We start from the raw sequence: 17,179 nt of genomic DNA on the forward strand, positions 1-17,179 counted from the left end.
GAGAACAATAAATAAATTAGAGAATAATTTGTAAAATAGATTTATAAATAAACATGAATTAGGAATAATTCAGAGGATAATTCAACTTAAAAAATAATTATTCGTGATTTATAAGCTTTATAAGGCTGCAGTCTTGATGGCTGAGAAGATCGTAAAAGATAGATGGAGACGCCTGGTACCAGGCGCATAATTTTCTTTAATTAATTAGATTTATTATGATCAATTCTTAAATATTCTGGTTAATTTTTAAATAATTCTTTTTACTATATTTCGATCTTAACGGTTAAGTCAAGAAGCGATAAATTCTCTTACTTTCTTTATTCGTTAAAAATATTATATTTGGTACCATTTTAAAGCCCATTTAATGCTCTTTTAACTCCCATAACTTTCTACATTTAAAGTTTTATCAGTTTTAAGTAATAGCGGATTGAAAAAGGCCTCAAGCGGTCCGAATTGAGCCACATTCCTCTATAGCAAATTACAGTTTTCTCAAAAAGTTTTCTTGATAAAAAATGTAAAAGAATTTGATGCCAAAAGACCAATAAATACTGAGAGAATGTGAAAATAAATTAATTTAGAAGCTTATGTTTCCCACAGTAATTTGCCAAAATTTAATTTGTTCTTCACATTTAATTTTCAAATTCCTCCAGGGCACAATGCGGTACAAAATATTACTAAAACAGAGTGTTTTTTATTTAATTTTTTTTGTGTAAAATGCATTAAAATTGTTTTGATAACAATGTTATTTTTAATATAAAACATTTTCCGTAATTTTTTGCAAAGCAATCCTAAAAAATGCTGGCACATCATCTCTCTCACCTGTGGAAAATCTTTTTTTTTTCATTTTGGATTGTTCAATATTATAACACAATATTATTCAGGGGCTTAGTCAGAGGAGAGATATTTTTTATTGAATTACAATTAGCAGACATTAGTTTTTAACGTTGACGTTTCTTTAACATTGGGGTAGATTCTGATGAAAATCTTTTCTTTTCTTTTCTTACAATTCGTCAGTTATAAGATTTTTGGTATTCCGACAAAAATCTTAAAGGATTTTGACATTTTATTTCTTTCTTTAAACGAGTTTCTGAAAGAAAATTATTTTTCCAAAAGGCTCTTTAAAATTCTTTCTGAGTATTTTCCTGAACAAAAAATTCTTTGATTTCTTTTGTAGAACGACAAGAACGATCTAAAAATACTCATCTGTCAAAATCTTACAACAACTTTTCAATTGTTTGAAAAGAAAAAAAAAAAGATTTTATCAGAATCTACCCCCTTAATTAATAAAGGGCTTGACAGTTCTTTTTCAACGTATGACGTTAATTTCTTAAAGCTTAGATGATCGAGGTTTCTAACCTCAAGTTTTTGACATTTATTTCTTTCCTTGTTTATCTCTCAAAAAGAAAATATTTTCCAAGGTTTCTATCCACGATCGTAAGGTAATATATCACAAAATGTTACGAAATGCTGTAGAATTGGCCGTCGTGCCAGCAAAATCCTTCAAGAATTATTTTCTAACGTTCTAATGTTTCAGTCTTAATATTCTAAGCTCTGACATTTTTTTCTAACCTTTAATGTTTTCTATTTAAGTTTAAACTTAATTAAATATTAATGCTGTTAACGCTTGATGTTTTTTTTTTTAATAAAAACGTTTGAAATTTCTTTTCTAACGTTTGATATTTATTATAACACTTAATGTCCGAACTTTTGATCTACTATTTAACATACTTTTTAATGCAGGACGTTTGAAGTTTCTTTTCAAACGTATAACGTTGTTTATTATAATTTAAAATTCATTCTAATGTTTGACGTTCCTTCAAGCGCTTGACGTTTATTTTCTAACTTTTGACATTTCTAACTTTTGATGTTTTTTTTTATATAAGAAACGTCTAGAAATTCTCAATTACTTTTGACGTCTAAAAAATACCTGACCTATCTGAACTTTGTGGGAACTTAGACGGCAGACTAGACACCAAAACAAACACTCTTCCTGACTACGCCACTGATCTTACTACACCTTCTTATAGCGCTAAATTTAATTTAAAAAAAAAAAACGACTTAAGAAGGATTTATTAGACGAAAGAAAAAAAAACTGAAAATTCCTCGAACGAGTAAAGTTGGATTGTAATTCTTTTTTGGCTTGAAGAGTGAGGGAAGAAGAATTTCATGGTGTGACAAGTTGGTGGAGATTTCCAACTACACAATTTTTCTTTTCCACCCCCTTCATGGTTTTTTTTACTTCATCATCGTTAGAAATATCCATTGCAGCTTTTGCAGAAACTTTGACATGTCGAATTTGTGAAAAATTTCGCTCTGTTTATTACACCACGATGAAGTGGGTGGGAAAGTGCACTCATTTTTTTTCCACTTCCACCCCCTCACGGCCACCACAAGTTCTTTCTCCCACAGAGTTGTGCAAATTGTTGGTGATAGATTGCAAAGTTCTGCTTTTTTTCATTCCTTCCTCTTCTTGGCTTTTTTTTAACAGGACCTTTTTGGATTTTATTTGAAAAATTTTCACAGCTCAGTTTGCAAATGTTCACTGAGTGGTCGTTCGTTTTTTCTTTTTTTTTGCTCCCTCTTCATAACCTCTTGTGCACAAGTTGCAAAAAGCAACCAAACTTTAGAAAGCATTTTCTCAAAATGAAAAAAAAATTGATGCAAAAAATGGTTTGTGAGAGAAGGAGGGAGAGAGTGGGAATACAGAGAGCGTGTGAAGTGTTAGTGAGGAAATGCTTCAAACCAGAAATTATTATGTAGGTATATATAGTAAAATCCATCGTCGTATGCGAAAGAACTTTCCATACTCTTATGCATGAAGAAAGAGATTTTTGCACACGAGAAACTTTCGCGAATGAGCAAAAGGAGTGGTAATATCTTGTGAACAATTAAATGAACGAAAAGAAGGGGGGTTGGATGGAGACAAGTTTTCCCTCCCCGCAACCACCCCCCAACCCCACTGCATGTAGAAGAAACTCATCACCCAGATTTACAACCCCTTGTGCGTCATGCAGGGGTTGGTCGTGAGTTTTGTAAAGTTTGTTATTTGAGACTCTTCCACATCCTCCATTCATGGTAATTTGCAAAAGAATACATAATATTCCACCCCCTCACCCCTTCACCCCCTCAACGCATACATATTTCCCTTTTTGTGTGGAAAATGCAGGCAAAGGAGGAATTTGTGTGCGCATAAAATTCAACACTAATTGATACAGACATTGACATCATCGTCAGTTTATCGTATTTTGTTAAACTTCCACAACACAGAGAGCGAGTGAGAGAAGCCAATCAATTGAAATTTGTGCTCTGTATACCCACCCCCTCTTTGCACGTAAAATAACTCTGACAATTTTAATTGACTTTCCAACCGCACAAGAAGGAAAATGTTGAAGAAGAAATTGCAAAATTCTTGCGAAAATTGACTCTTACAATTTGAAAATAATTTATTCATCTCCCAAAAGCTTTTATGGTGGTACGGATAGTAGAAGAGATTTAATAAATGGAGATTTTTCAGAGAATTGAGTTAATTGCAGAATTCATTGCATTGCAAAAATCACTGCATTCACGTTAATAAACTTATGCTAAAAGTCTTGTGGATTTTTTTCTCAACTCTTTTTTTTGTCTAGTGCACGTTTGATTAACCGCTTAATTTTGATAGGAGAGACTGGGGCGATTTTTGGATCAATTTCTATTTAATTTAAATTTCAATTATTGAAAAAAAAATGAAGAAAAGTTGTAAGAAAATCTTATTGGAAATTTTAAACACTGCCATATTATTCTTTGTAATACTTTTCTCTATTTTTGTGGCATAATAATATTTATTCTGTAAGCAAGTTATTAATATTCTGTCAGCAAATTTAATTATTCTTTTAGTAAAGTTTAATACTTAGATTTTCTTTAAATTTTATCTAAAAAAAATTCTTTTTCTGTAGGAAAAACATTTTTTAGACTTTTTGTAGAGATATTTATTCTTATGACAATAATTTTATTCTTTAAGCAAATTTAGTTATTTTTTTTAGTAAAGTTTAATAGTTAGATTTTAAATAATTTTTATCTAGAAAATTTTCTTATTTTATTGGAAAAAACATTTTTTAATAATTGTCTTGAGCAAATTGTTTTATTCTTTAAAAAATCATTTTATTCTGTAAGCAAATTTAGTTATTTTGTAAGCATTTCTTTTATTCTGTCAGCAAACTCAAACAATTTGCTACAAAGTAAGGAATTTTTTTTTCTTAAAATTTCATCACTAAATAGCTAGAATTTTAACTCTTCTATGAATATAATTTTCATCAAATAGAAAATTAATTAAATTAAAATAAAAAAAAATTGGGTTAATAGCTAAATATAGGGGAATAATCAGAGATCATGGCATCTTCTTCATCAATTAAATAAATAAATTAATTAAAAGCAAAGTTAAAGGAATAAAAATTCTCTGTAAAAGCCTGCGAAAGGGTTAACATCTCCCCGAAGAGAATAAATTCTAAAATAAAGGATTGCAGGAAAATGGAAAAAAAAACGAGCAAATAGAGGAAAAGGCACGTATGTATGTCAAAAACTCACCATCAGCTGTGCATGGTCTCGCCCTCTTTGTGATCAATGACCTAGAGCAGAGTTTGGGCACGTCCTCGCGACAAATCTCCGCCAGAAGACTCGAATTGGGCGTAAAGTCGTACTGTGAGCCTAGTGCAACGAAATGATTGTTAATCTGAAAAGAATATAGAACGCGGGCATTTGAGTATGCTGCTACAACACCATACCGTGAGTTCTGTTGCTCGTAACCAGCTTGCCATCCCATATCCTAAGCTGCGGTGCACAATCAGATTGTGCCTCGAACACTGCACTCGTGTCCAGGGCTGAATTGTATTTGAGGAATGAAATCCAAACTGTTTCATGATGTCGCCCCTGGAAGTAGTAGCGGCAGAGGGTATTCGGTGGAAGGGTATGTCGCGGTGACTCCAATTCCCCAAATGGATTCTCAAAAGCATTTATCGTAAATTCACAGCGACTCTCGGGTGCGACGAAGGATTGAGAATTTGCATTCACGTACTTCACCTGCCGCCGCCGCCCCAATGTCGTGTTGCCATCCATGCACGTGTTTTCGTCCACCGGAAATGACATAGCAGAACAATCTCATAACTCCTTTGCACATTTTACAATTCCTTAAAACATATAATACATTACATATGTATGTACATAAAAAAGGAAAAATCTTCCTCAAGACATTTTTTACTAACCACCCACTAACCACCAGCATATGCTCTCCCTTCTCCATATTTATGCTGTATGTAGTTAGTTTGTTTATGCAAGAACCATCTCGCGTCCGGGGTTTATGTTCAATTTTTCAAGAAAAAAGATTAACTACCCCTGCAGTCTACAACATTACCTATATAATACGCTATATATAGCATTCTTATATAGCGCCAGTAGATGTAGTAGAAATGTGGAAAATGTATATAAACATAAAAGTATTAATTTCCTATGCTCTTCCGGCACGTTAAATGTTATTTTCTTATCACAATATATGGTGTTCGTATTGCAAATTTACATGATTTCACGTCTACAAAGCAATTTCAATTCGTAAACTTGGCGCAATAAAATGCCCAACGTGGAATACAAAAGGAATTAATTCTGAAATTGAAAAAACAGCGGGGTCACGTAGTAAAGCGATTAGTACATTATTATTAAGAATTAAGAAATTATTCTTGAAAAATTCTTGTTTAATCTTTTTCTGGCATCTACTACGTATACTTAAGGTATTTATAATTTGGGAAAAAAAATTAAATTCATTGAATAAAGAAACAGAAATTAAATTTTAACCTTATGGCCCTAAAAGAGTTAACCGATTTTTTTTAGTATTTTGAAATTTTAATATGATCAAAATTCTGAAAATTCTCAATAGCCACCTTCTGCAACTTTGAAATACCTTTAGCCGAGTATTTAGTGAGAGGTTTTTCAATCGGCATGGTAGTCGAGAGGAAAGAAGACGCGGCTTTTGTGCTTTCCAGTAACGTTTTGACTTTACTATTCGGAAATATAATTCTCTTTGGTAGGAAACTACAGTGCAGCTAATATGACAGATCTTTGTCAAAAAAAAACAGAAGGAATAGTTTTGTCGAAACGTAGCTGGAAAGCATAAAAGCCGCGTTTTCTTTAATTCCAACCGCTCTGAGAAGATTTTTCAATAAATTCTAAAGTCGTTAACCCAAATTCGAATATTTAGTGTTCAAAATTCGAAAATTAGACAACATTGTTTTTCAAATGGTCGTAAAAATCACATTAAAAAAATGAGTTTTAGAGTGGACACAGAAGCTGTGCTATTCTTTTCTTCGAAAGAATCACAGCTAAAACGATAAAACGGCTTATCCGATTTTGCTTAAATTAATATCATTCGAATGCTTTTGAAATATGTATATTAATCTAGCTTTAACTATTTCCACAATAAACCTATCTTAGCTGCAGTAGACTGAGAGTGGCTACAACGCAATCACCTTTAGTAAATCTAATAATAATAGCTTTAACCCTTTAGGAACTGCAAGGAAATCAGCTTGTGGAATTATGTGAAAATAATTTTAGGGTATTTTTTTGAGTTTAATTAGGCTCAATTTTTCACGTAACAAAATTTGTTATTTTCAATATCGTGCGTTTAGGTCAGCGTATGACCCAAGTGTCCTCTAACCCTTAGGGGTAAACTTTTAGAGGACAATTCTTCTATCAGCAATAGAAGCCCAATAATCAAATAAAATTTAAAATTATCATTTAAATCTTTGCTATGATCCTTTTGTTAATTGTTAAATCAAATTACAACGCATAGTTATTACCCATTTTGTGGAATTCCAACTTCCACAATGTCTACGTATTCATCACTAACTCTCTAAATATCTGTTATTGTGTGAGAAAGCACCTCAATTTGTGTACAAGACATGGAGTTTATGAGCAATTCCTCACCAAACCAAATGTTTCAGAAGTAATTTATCAAAAAATATTTCAAAACTTGTCGATGAATTTCCAATATATTGTACGTTATGTACCTACTTCCCCATCATGAAATCTTCCATCCTTCCTCAATTTCTGAGCCATGTGGGTGGTAGGGAGTTGTATGTATTTAGGGGTTCTGCTGGGAAAAGTTGTTTAAGGAAAAATAAGCGCATGGAGTTTGCAATTCAAAATGATTTTACAAAAAGGATTTTTTGGGAAGAGATGGGTGAATCACATCATATTGCAAAGTCCCATAATATGGGGTCTATGTGTGGGAAGAACGGAGAGTGATGAAAACTTTCCCCGCACGACCGTATTCTCAGCGCGTCTTTTTACCCCCCAAAGAAATGTGAGCAGATGTCTCGGGAGTTGAAGTTTAGATAAAGTACACAAAATTCCCATATGAAGGAGCGTGTACGGGAGGAGAGCATTTGGTGAATTGTGTCTCCGCACCGCATCTCTCTAACTTTTCCCAATGACTATCATTGAGTTGTCTTATCATCCCTTTCCTCTCTTTTACACTCTCTGGTGGTTCACTTTTTTTTTCTTCTTCTCTTGCTCCTCTTCTTGGTAACTTCCTCCTCCCTTAGCCCCCTTAGCCCCACCCCCGCACGTACATATAATACTTCTTCAGCCGCAGGATTAAGTCGGTGAGAAATTCAACAGTCAACAAGGATCTTCACCCAGTCTGTTGACTTTTTGGTGATTCTCTCGAGATGCTTTTTCTTCTTTCTTTTTTTTTACTTGATTTACGCGATACTTTTATCTTCTTCCTTCGTTCTTTTTTTTCTGCCCTCCATTGGGGAAAATCTCATACAATTTTGGGGACTTTTCCTTGAGAATGAAGAATTTGGCGTCAGAATCTTTGTCTTTTTTCGTGGTGGGATAAAAATTGGCAAGTTTCTCTCAAATTTCTTTTGAGAAGCTTGTTGAACTTTTTTATTTTCACCCGCCATCCCACAAAAAAGGTCAATTTACTCCCCTAATTCCGAGTATTGAGGTGATTAAAGGACTTATGGGGGAGGAAAAGGTTAAAGGGTAAACAGAATATATATTTCACTCAACTTCCGGTGTAAAGTTTCATTCACAATTATTGTCTCGTATCCTTTTACCACAATGAACATATTTTATTTGATTAAGCTTATAAAATGAAGGAATTTGCATAAAGAATTGAATTTTTGCTGACAAGAAAAAAATTTCTTGAAGAAGTAAAGAATATTCGGAAAGTTCTGACAAAAATGAAAAATTGTAGGTATTTAATTACTAATTAAAAAATATATTTTTTGGCTAAAATTAATTTAATTATAGATTAAAAGTTTTGCTAACTTTAATAGAATGAATAAAAATAAATTCTACTTAAAAAAAATAAAAAAAGAAATTGTCAGATAATAACAAATTCTTTTTCTTTAGATAAAATAAATAAATTAAATAAGTTTTTTATTATTATAATAAATAACAAATTTTCTAACTAAAGAGAATTATTTCTTTTCAGAATCAAAGAAATTGCTTTGCAAAGATTATGATAAAAGAATTTTTTTTAAACGAATAAAATTCATTTTTGCTGACAATTAAACGATAAGAATTTTTATTTCGAGATTTTTGCGAATTTTGATCTCAAAATTTTCTAGTAAGATCATTTTTTAACCAAATTTCCTGAAATTTCTCACAAAAAGTTCTAAAACTCTTCCTCTAATCGAATTTATTTAATTTTTTCTGGAAATAACGACTTTTTATCCCTTTTTCTATGAAGGTACTCAAAGTTAATGAAGTAAAATTGCTCAGCATTGGACAAATATGGGTTAACAAGGTGAAGCTTCAATGCAAGGTTAATTTGAATAGACAAAAAAGAAGAATTAAAAAATATACTCACGTTTATTTGCAATTCATAGCCCATGAGACTGGGTGCTTGGAAATTGTGGAAGAGACTATCGTAGGGGGATGTTTTGAATTCAATGGCCATATCGGGGCCGCTAGCGATGATTTCCGGGAGTGTGTCTCCACCGCAGAATCTCGCAATCTCCGGAGCATCGAGTGATTTGCCATCGCGTACGGATATGTAGTCCTGCACGAGATCACATTGCTCCCAACTTCTTAGCATTCGATTATTTTGCTCCATCTGCGGGGCTTGATCCTTAATGTGGAGCTTATGGCGGTCACTCTGCCGGAGGACAATCATGGCATGGAGCCCATTGGGGATGGTGCGTTGACTAATGCGATACAGGCAGGTGATGTTACGTGGGTAAATACCGGGAAAATTGGGGGAACGTATAACGCATCCGCCACGTCGTTGATCGCAATCGTAGAGATGGCGGTTGCAGTAGCTTCCGGGGACAGCATCCCCCATCCATGCTGTCTCATCGCTCCGCAAGAGAGCATCCCCTATTGGGTTGGAAATGAATGGGGAATTATGCAAGTAAACTGTGTATGTGTCCCCCCCACCCTTAGCAATCCTTTAGCAAACTCACCCTTCCGGAGGAATTTGTAGGAGAGGGAAAACTCAAAGTTCCCAGCCGATGCAGTGGATGCAGCGGTCAAGCCTCCCGGCAGACGCCACAATCTCAGTGACACATTAATGGATTGTGTCTCACTGTAGTAGGAATTGAATCCCCAGGCTGTGCCACACCATACACCCCCGGATGAGGGTAGTGATGCCTCCCGGATGGCCATGGAGCCATCGTGGCACCCTGAATCCTTGAAGGACGTGAACCGGCCCACATTGAATTTGTTGAAGTTGATCTGCATTAAAGAGGAAAATTCCAAGGGGATGAGAATTTTCAGCAGCAAAGTGATGATTTGCATTGACGTGGAAATGGAGATTTTCGGCCACCCACTTTGCCCCCTCCCCCCACCTCCTAGGCACACGATGAAATATATATACAAGGACATTGCCAGAATATTGTGTACAACTCTATACTAAAGGATTCATTTAGTTGCTGCTCACCAGGCGTCCACAACCCCAAAAAAAGCACAAGTTTTCCACCCCCTCAGGGGGGTCAGTAGAATTCATTTACCCTCCTTTTATCTATTTATAGATGAGATTTTGATTTTTTTCCAGCTATGCTGCATTCATGAAATGTGGAAGAATCTCCCCAAACGACCTGGCCATGTTATTTACAGAGAATGGAATGAAAATCACTTTGATGGATTTTCTCTGCTATACATGTTCCATCTCTTCCCTCTTCCTCCACCCCCCCTCAAAAAAAAAAGTTCATACAGTCATTCGACAGAAATTAAAATTTCCAGGTGAGGAGCAAAAAGAGGACGAGATTAACGTTTTTTTCGGAAAATACAAGCTTTATGATTTAGTGTTTTTTGAGTGCTTGGAAAATTCGAATTTCTGAGGATTCATTACCTATGGAAATTTACTAAAATATTGAGAGATTTTTTCAGCCAAGGGGATGTAAAGAATGCATTAAAGTGAATGAATTTCAAGCTAAAAATACCAAGAACATTTAGATTTAGCAATTTTCTGGCTCAAGAAAGTATTCAAGAACCTAGAAAAATTTAATATTTTTCAGAGGTTTCAGAATATTTGTACAAGGATATCAAGAATATTAAGATTTCATTTGTTTTTAAGTAAGGAGATAATTTAAGAATTTAAGAAAAAATATAGTATGGATGGAACAGTATAAAGCGAAAGAACGGTAAGTAAAACTTACGGGCTGTGATTCTTTCTTTGTCAGTGAAATGTGAAATTGACTGAAAATTGAGGATGGGCAAATTTTGAGGAGAGACTTACTCGAGAGCCGAATCACAGCCAACGCCCACCACGATTAAGGTTTTCTTCAAAATTTCTGCGCGTTGGCTGTGATTCGGCTCTCGAGTAAGTCTCTCCTCAAAATTTGCCCATCCTCAATTTTCAGTCAATTTCACATTTCACTGACAAAGAAAGAATCACAGCCCGTAAGTTTTACTTACCGTTCTTTCGCTTTATACTGTTCCATCCATACTATATTTAATATTTATCTTTGCAGTTTTTATATATTAATCTTTGCATTTTTATATGTATATATCTATGTATTTATATATATTTTACTTTACTTTTATATGTGTATATATAAAACGCCCCGCTTCGCGGGGCGTTAATCTTATGGGTCTTATGCAACTCGAGATATGACATGTTAACTTTAAAACGCGATATCTCCGGAACGGCTACATAGATTTTCTTCATTTTTGGAATGATGAAAGATATTATAGCCAGCTATAACATATCAAAATTTGAAGCAATTCTATAAAGCGGTGCTCGAGATATTCATCGAAAACTCATCGAAAATTTTGTTTTCGATTTTAGCGCCACTTGCGGTCATTTTTTGAACTTGCAATGTTCCGAGCAGTTGTAGGGCTCATTAATATCTTTCATTTGAGCCCGGGTTGATCAAAATCGGTCAAGCCGTTTTCGAGTTATGATCGATTTTCGATGAAAAATTGTGGCGGCCATATTGACTAAACGGCTTGACCGATTTTCGAAAATGAGGTATCGTTGGAAAGGTCTTGATGGCCCCTACAACATATCAAAATTTCAGACGTCTAGCTATAATAGTGACTGAGATATAGCGAAAACAAAATTTTGAGGTTATTCAAAATGGCGGACGGGGGGGTGGGGGGTCGGATCTGATGTCATAATCGGATGTCTTCCACCCGATATATGAACTTTGCCGTTGACCGCAAGTCTCTATCTATCACCGTTCTCTCGCAATATACCGTTATACTCCGGCCGGACGGACGGACGGACGGAAAGATTTTTGGCGCATACGTTTTTTGGAATGTAGGGACCCTAATTCGTGGTCATCCCAAGTTTGAGCCCGATCTGATGACTTTGCATTTTGGAGTGTACACAGAAGCTGTGCTTCTTTGAAGAAAGAATCACAGCTAACTTCTTTGAAGAAAGAATCACAGCTAAAATGATATATTTCTGAACCAGATGGATTTAAGTATTTCCAAGTCCAGGATTAAATTCTTTTGAAGCCAAAATTCAACTTTATCTGAGCTGGCCTTAATGTTTTCAAGACTGTCTTATGTTTCTTATTCAAGATATAAGTTATTTAAGTCATGAATAATTTTTTAAAGCCAAATTCAAGTTTCTTTTAAGCTAGACTTAAGTTCCTTAAGTAGGGCTTAAATTTTTAGATCAGATTTCAGTTTTATGAGTTAATTTTAAAGTTTGAGGCTTAGGTTGTTTTTTAAGTTAGGTTTTAGAGAACGTAAGCCGTCTTAATAATGAATTTATCCCATAGAAAAAAATTCAAAGCTCCCAGAATATGTAGATCTAATTAGGTATATCAAGAATATTTAGATTCTAAGATTTTTATGCTAAAAAAGTTCAAGAATATTAGGATTTTTAGTAATTTTCGGACTTAGATAATGTAGACCTTCCGGTATTCTTTGTATATAGGTAATTATTGTCCAATAACAAAAAATTATAGTGAAAAAGAACATCAAGAATAATTAGGTTTTGTCAGTTTCTGGCCTTTATATTTTATGCATTTCTGGGCAATTGCTTTAATTTTGACTTTGATAATCCAAAATTGTAAGATCCAAGAATATTAAAGCCCAAAAAATCAGTATTTTAAGCATATTTCTGATCAAGGACATCAAGAGAATCAAAATCAAGTCATTTGCTAACTAATAACTTCAAGGCCTTCTCAGTAACCAAAGACTTAGAAATTTTCTGGTTAGAAAAAATTATATTTTAAAAAATTCTAGCAAATTACAAGACAAGAAAGTCAAAAACATTATTATGAGCTCTAGAAAAATTAGAAATATTAGAAACTTTAGTTTTCTGGCCAGAATCTGAAGTTTCTGAGAATTTTCTAGGCCTAAAAAAGTCAGAAGTTCTACTGAAGTCAGATATTCTTGGTCAGAGACAACAAAAATAAAAAAAAAAAATACAAAGGGCTAAAATGTGTCAAACAAGGGGTTTTATCTGTCTGACAAGGGGCTAACATCTGACCAGTATTCAATATAGTAGATATCAAGAAAGTTCATAAAAAATAAATCAACTTATCAGGAATTCTTGGTGTTAGAATTCCAAACTAAAACTCCCAAAGGGGATCATCCTGTCGTTAAAGGCTCGCCCTCATACTACTCAAGAACAGTCCAGTACTTCGTGTGAAGCACTAAATAATGTTGGGTGTCAAGACTTTTAAAATAATGGGATATAAAATTCTATTGCGAACAGAAAATCATCTGAAAAATTCACCATCACCATTAACCTCTTGCTGGACCAAACTTAGAGAAGAAGAAGTCAATGGGAAAAAAGGAGATATTTTTAAGGAAAATCGACCTACATATATATGGAACTTGGATGAGAAACTTTTCAACAAAAATTTTTTTCTTTGGACAAAATATATTCTCTAAATGCATTTCACACACGTTCTCCACTTTGCAAGAATCACGAATTCCTGGCAATGGCAGATGTGGTGCAACGAGGAATTACTTTTCTATATGCGGACATAAAAAGGAGTTGGAGGGCCTAGGACGTTCTAAGTTGTATGTGAAAAATATACAGTCTATTGCCCATGCCCACCCCATCTTTACCTGGATTATGTCTCCGTGCTCGTTGCCGAGAGCGGTGAAATTGAAATCACAAATAAATGGAAGCTCCTTCGGTTGCCGGACATCGAGTTCATAAGTCTTGCCCACTTCGCCATACAGCGTTCGATTGCACACTGGAATATTTATGGTTCGGAAAACACAGAGTGTTAGTGATAGTTGAATGTCCCTGGAATGGGGGCGGGGGGTTGTGTGAGGGATGGTGTGGAAAATGAGGCAGAGGAAGAAGGATGCTTCTGCTCCACTCTATATCCCCTTATTGAGCGACTTTTTCAATTCAACCCTCTCTCTCTCCCCAAACCGAACCCACACACACACAGTTGTCCATCACTCTTTTGCCCTTCAACTCTTTTTCACCAACCATTTTTCCACGTCTTCCCCGGAAATGGGTGATAATGAAGGATGAGGAAGAAGTAGTAGAGGTCACGGATGAGAAAAAAGGGATGTTTTTCTGTGTGTTTGAAGAAAGGACTTTTAGGTCAATTTAAAAGAAAAAAATCTCAATGCAAATAGAAAAAAAATTGAAAAAGATTCTTTATTCATTTATTTATTTTTTGGAAAAATGAGTTTATTCATCAATCTATGCGGTCATGATACTAAAAGTCTTGATAAAGCAAAAAAAAAGAAAGAATTACTGCTAAAACCAAGAAGAAATCGCACAAAAGATTTCCAATTTACCATTAAAATTACCTGGAAAACCATGGCAAAGATTTCCTAAAAATGTTAAGAATGACGTCACAATTCCTTTTTTGTGACTTCCCAGCACACCTTCAGCAGCCACCACGCGGTCCGTGGCGGTTATGGGTGGCCCCTGTGGCGCCACCAGACAGCCACCACACGGTCAGGTGACATACAAATGGGGAATAAATCGTGACCGGTCACTGTGACGTCCCCTCTGTGGATGGCTCGTGGCTACGGCGCAAGCATCCAGAAAAATTTCCCACAAAAATATCCCAAAAATATTCTTTCAAAATATATTTCTACAACATACATAGAGGGCATGGCGATGGTATATTCCCTCATGAAATATACAATAATATGTCAAAGAATTATCATAACTTTGTAATCAGATTTTCGGGGTATCAACCATTCAGAAATAAATGCGATATCCACTTTACGTCTTGAAATTTAATGAATAATCTCAAAATACGGGTCCTTAATGCAATTTTATTAATTAAATGATTTAAAATTGACGATTTTTAGGGTAAAATTATAAAATTGCAAAATATTGATCAAAACCTAAACTAAACCCTTTTAGAAGGGTCCTGACATTGTTTTATGCCAATAAATGTCCAGGATTATAAAGAAAATAAGATTATTTGTAATGATATTTTTCCACGTGCTTCATATGGGCTAAATAGGGAACCATTACAAACATTATTCTCGTAGGCTTACGTAAAATAGATAGCTATTGCAAAGACTAAAAACTGAAAATACGCTGTTTTCGAGACTTTAAATAATATGAATTTTCTGCAAACAAAATGAATTCATATATTTTACTGTGCGTCTGGAAAGTTTAAGAGTTTTTTTGCAAAACATTTGGGTATTTCCAATATTAACATATGCATTGATGCCCAAGTGCTGCTCGAATTGCTACCTGGAGCATAATCTTTTAGTTTTCCCTACTAAGCCTTTCGGCAGTACAATACCATAAAACCAATTTATTACCTGCAATTGTCTCAACTAAAGGAAAATACTTACAGTAATATTTGTGTTAAAATTTTTACCTATATTCATACCTAAGATTAAGATTGAAAATTACGTTTAACCTGTTATTTAGTAGGTGCGGTAAAACATATTTTTTTCTCTCTTGAATGTACTTAAATATCGATTGAGTGGTTTTTATTTTAAAGATAATTTATTTTCTGACTAAAAAATGAATAACTATGATTTTTGGTTTGAACGATCACAAAAAATATAATTAGTAGGGGAGAGCGGGGCTAATAAAGTCACTTAAGGGTTTGGGAAAAGCTTAAAATATCATATTTTCTAGCTAGATAGAACAAAATGATCTTAGAAAGAGTTGTAGGGCAAGAAATATCCTAAAGAATTGGACTATACATTTCGCTTTATCTGTTTGAGAAATATGATATTTTTGAGCTTTTTCTAAACCCTTAAGTGACTTTTTTAACCCCGCTCTCCCCTAATTAAAGAGAGCATTGATAAAATGGAATTAAAAACGCGAAAAATTTAATAAAGTATCTTCGGATAATTTTTAATTATTTAAATTAATGTAAAAGCATATTTTAATTCAAAAATATAAAAATATTTTTTTCTAATATTTTTATTTTAAACTCATTTGGCATTGATCTCCCGGAGAATCATTGATCTTGTGAGTGAGAAGCATCGCTGTGACGTCATGCACTTCTTAGGATCGCTGTGGCCGTGTGGTGACCGCGTAGTGGCCGTCCACGTGGTTCGCGCACCGCTTGCGGATATATATTTGTTTCACTTTTCTATCCTTGTCTCCCTAATGCGTTTTGGGTCTGTCACCAAGTAATCTTCTCTAATGTGTATGAAGAGTATAGGAATATGATGTTTACGTGCTTCTCTTTCACACAGAAATATCTCAACATAACTAGCGCCGCGGTGGTGGCTCAAAAAATTATTTTGGGAAATTTCCCAAAGTAGGAGCCACAGGGCGGCCACGAACCAAAAAAAAGGGGACCCCCTGTGACTATACATTTGTGGCTGATTAAAAAAAAATTTTTTTCTTTATATTTTAGATAAAATGATATTTATCAGTTGTTATCAACATACTAAAGATGCCCAGATATTTTATTTTCAAGAAAAAGCTAAAAAACTGCTAATATTCCATATAAATTGTAAACGTCTCGTCCCCGCTGTGGCTGCTCTGGGACCCTCTCGTGGCCGTTTTTACAAAAATGTTTAATTCTCTTAAAATTCTATACTTTTCCGATTGATATCGATTTTTAAGTAATCTCTATTTGAAATTATAAAGTTTCTGTTACATTAAATTGGTGTTAAATACGTGAAATACGATTTTCAAGATTCATTGAATTCTGCATGGTCACAATTTGCAACCATTCGTGGGTCCCCTGTGGCCGCCAATTTCGGTCACGGCAAAAACTGAAAGAGCCACGAATTGGGACTGTCTGGTGGCGCTACTGTGGATCCCCGTAGCAGCCACAGGAGCCACAGCCACAAGAGGCTAGCTGGGTTAACCTTTTCAATGCATTTGTCTCATTCGCATTCATTTGATTTCAATTATAGTAAGTGGGAAAAATTACAAAAATAGTTAATGGAAGTGTTAAAACTTGTGAAACATGCGCACTGATGTTTCATCGATGTTTCTTGACAAGATAATTTTAAGAATTTTTGAAGACAATTTTTCTTAGACGATAATTAAAATATAGAAATAAAAAACAGAAAATAATTATTCGACAAAGAATAATTCAGAAATTTAAAAAAATAATGTTTCAAGGTTAGTTTGTATAATTACATCAACGAAACATCAGCGGTTATGTTTCATGCATTGAAAGAGACAATAAAATACAATAATGACGTCACTGTTTGCATTTTTAGGCTAGTCTTTGCGTGCTCTTCCGAACTAGTATGTTTGTTTGGAGACTTGTTTTTCTTCTTGAAGAAAAATATCCGTTAAGAATAAGTTTAGCTCAATTATGTTTAA

The 17,179-nt window shown here is 34.3% G+C and overlaps 1 protein-coding gene across 1 annotated transcript in view; it reads right to left on the reverse strand.

The window, feature by feature from the left end:
* LOC129795392 (uncharacterized) overlaps positions 1-17,179 on the reverse strand; it is a 92,365-nt gene that overhangs the window by 11,801 nt on the left and 63,385 nt on the right. Inside the window, exons 3-7 of the mRNA XM_055836629.1 lie at positions 13,513-13,643; positions 9,441-9,711; positions 8,846-9,354; positions 4,758-5,052; positions 4,561-4,680 (exon numbers count right to left, since the gene is read on the reverse strand). Coding sequence (XP_055692604.1) covers positions 4,561-4,680; positions 4,758-5,052; positions 8,846-9,354; positions 9,441-9,711; positions 13,513-13,643 — 1,326 coding nt within the window. The remainder of the gene's footprint in view (positions 1-4,560; positions 4,681-4,757; positions 5,053-8,845; positions 9,355-9,440; positions 9,712-13,512; positions 13,644-17,179) is intronic.

Source organism: Lutzomyia longipalpis, chromosome 4 (assembly GCF_024334085.1).
Source record: "Lutzomyia longipalpis isolate SR_M1_2022 chromosome 4, ASM2433408v1".
In the NCBI taxonomy this organism is placed as follows: Eukaryota; Metazoa; Arthropoda; class Insecta; order Diptera; family Psychodidae; genus Lutzomyia; species Lutzomyia longipalpis.